The sequence below is a fragment of the Echinops telfairi genome, unplaced genomic scaffold, assembly GCF_000313985.2.
Source record: "Echinops telfairi isolate 266 unplaced genomic scaffold, ASM31398v2 ScPeMD7_5868;HRSCAF=6743_1, whole genome shotgun sequence".
In the NCBI taxonomy this organism is placed as follows: Eukaryota; Metazoa; Chordata; class Mammalia; order Afrosoricida; family Tenrecidae; genus Echinops; species Echinops telfairi.
In genome coordinates this window covers 3,363,218-3,365,303 of record NW_022109768.1, presented here as the reverse complement: position 1 = coordinate 3,365,303, position 2,086 = coordinate 3,363,218, and the positions used below count along the sequence as shown (strand labels likewise).

The window sequence follows — 2,086 nt, the reverse complement described above, 5'->3', positions numbered from 1 at the left end:
TGTCCTACAGGGTCACTGTGAGTCGGCATTGACTGATGGCAATGAGTTTGTTTTTTCGGTCTGGTGTATAAAGAAAGGAGGCCTGGATGCATAGTGGGTTATACGTTGAGCAGCTATAAACAGTTCAAACCCACCAGCTGAAACTTGTAAGAGTTACAGCTTCGAAAGCTGTGGGTTTTCCACCGGCTAAGTTCTCCTCTCTCCTGGAGGGTCGTTAGGCGTCAGGGTCTTGATGGCAGTGAGTTTGGCTTTGAGTGTATAAACGAAGGACTCAGCAGGTGTATGGAGGGCGAAACCTGCTCTGGTGAAACCGTCCTGGTGTGTTTATTCAGTGTGCCCCAGTAGGAGATTTCACATCTTCCAGGGAGGAGGTTATGGCTTCCAATAGCATGTTAGTTAGCTTGGTGGTTGCTAAGGTGCGTCTGTTTTGTTCACTATTGTGTTTCCAGTAAATGGGATAGTGCCCAGCATCTAGCCAGATAAGACAAATATTTGTTGAATCGATAGATGGATGAAACAATGAGTAAATGTAGTTACGGAAGTAATGATGGTTTACTAGTAGCACTCGATGGGACTTTTTGTGTCCCTTTAAAAATTCTTTTTCTCTTTGTTTTTCTTCTTTTAGGCAGAAGCCACTAATACTAGCCTGTTGCAGGTACAACTGGAATGTAGTTTACATAATAAAGTATGCCAGCAACTAAAGGTAAAATATGTCTAATGTTCTCTCTGCTCTTTGGCTGCCGTTTCATGTAGTAGTAGTAGTAAGAGTAACAATAATGGAACGTTCTGTTTTCAGAAATACATATGTCCTTTCTTGCCTTGTTTATGTACCTTTTCTCTTGCTAAAAATTAAAGCCACAAAGTTCAGATGCTCATTTGGGGAGTCGGAGGTGTTGAGGCAGAATTTTCCTTGTTTTTTCCTCCTCCCAATCTCAGAGTTGTTACCTGGAGTCGGATGGTGTTTTGCGGCTGCAGATGAGCATGATTGTAACCATGGACAGTTCCTCAAAAGGCTTGGAAGAGAACACACAGGGTTTGTTAGACCATCTCTCTATTGTTTGTGTAGCAACTGATCTACCTGAGACCTCAGGTAAGAAACACCTGACATTTCCCTGAGAATAGATTTCTACTAACTGGCACCATCATTTTATAGCATTTGCTAGTAGGAAATACCATAGCAAATAAGGCAGAGAAGTTGCTTTGATTATTAAGAGACCATTCGAGTAGCTGTTTCTCAATATGCAACTGCTACTATTATTTTGGTTGGTGTCAAGTGCAAACCCCCGAGTTTACTTGGGATACCTCCCCTGTGCTTTTTGGAGCAGGCACACACATAACGTGGTTGTGCACTGGTTAAGCACTCTGCCAACCAAAAGGTGTCAGACCCCCTACCAGCCCTGTGGTATCGACTCCCCTAAAGCCTATAGCCTAGGAAATCCTATGGGCATTTCTCTCTTGTCACTTTTCATATCTGGTCACTGTGAGTTGTTTTCAACGCAGAGACACCTAACAACCCACACAGTAGAAGGGCAGGGCAGGCTAATAAAAATATCCACCAAGTACAGGTCTTGTAAAGTTTTTACCTTTTGCTTAAGGATCCTATGTGGCACGGCAATTACGTGCTTGGCTGTAAACTGAGGGAATAACAGTGGGAGACCATCAGTGGTGCTGTGGGGGAAAAGACCGGGTGATCTGTTCCTCTAAAACGATGCCCTGAGAGCCCTGTGAGGCAGTCCCACTTTGTGACCCAGGGGCACTCATCAGCCGCAGCAGCAGAAACTACTGCTTGGCTTTATTGATGTTTGGGCACTCACCTGATGGAATTGTTGGTTATAAGGTTTTTGTAGTCCAGTAGAGGCTTGACTATTCCTGGGTGTCTGATGACTTAGAGGAAGGTGAACTTTAATGATCGTTTTTGTGGCGTTCATCTTTGAAAATCGGTGCCCTCTTGATCAGAAATAAGCTGCTCTGCCGCTTTAACTGTAGAAGAGCTCACATAAGAGACACACTGTGTGATCCATGAAATTGGTAATGTAGGGTTTGTCTTCCGCGCACTGGTTATCAGGACCATTCTGGTGTGTGAGAG

General features: G+C 44.1%; 1 protein-coding gene across 1 annotated transcript in view; it reads left to right on the top strand.

Annotated features, from left to right (window-relative positions):
- TMEM131L (transmembrane 131 like) overlaps positions 1-2,086 on the top strand; it is a 167,993-nt gene that overhangs the window by 112,871 nt on the left and 53,036 nt on the right. The window contains 2 exon segments of the mRNA XM_045295801.1: positions 626-703; positions 937-1,090. Of these exon segments, the coding sequence (XP_045151736.1) occupies positions 626-703; positions 937-1,090 (232 nt within the window).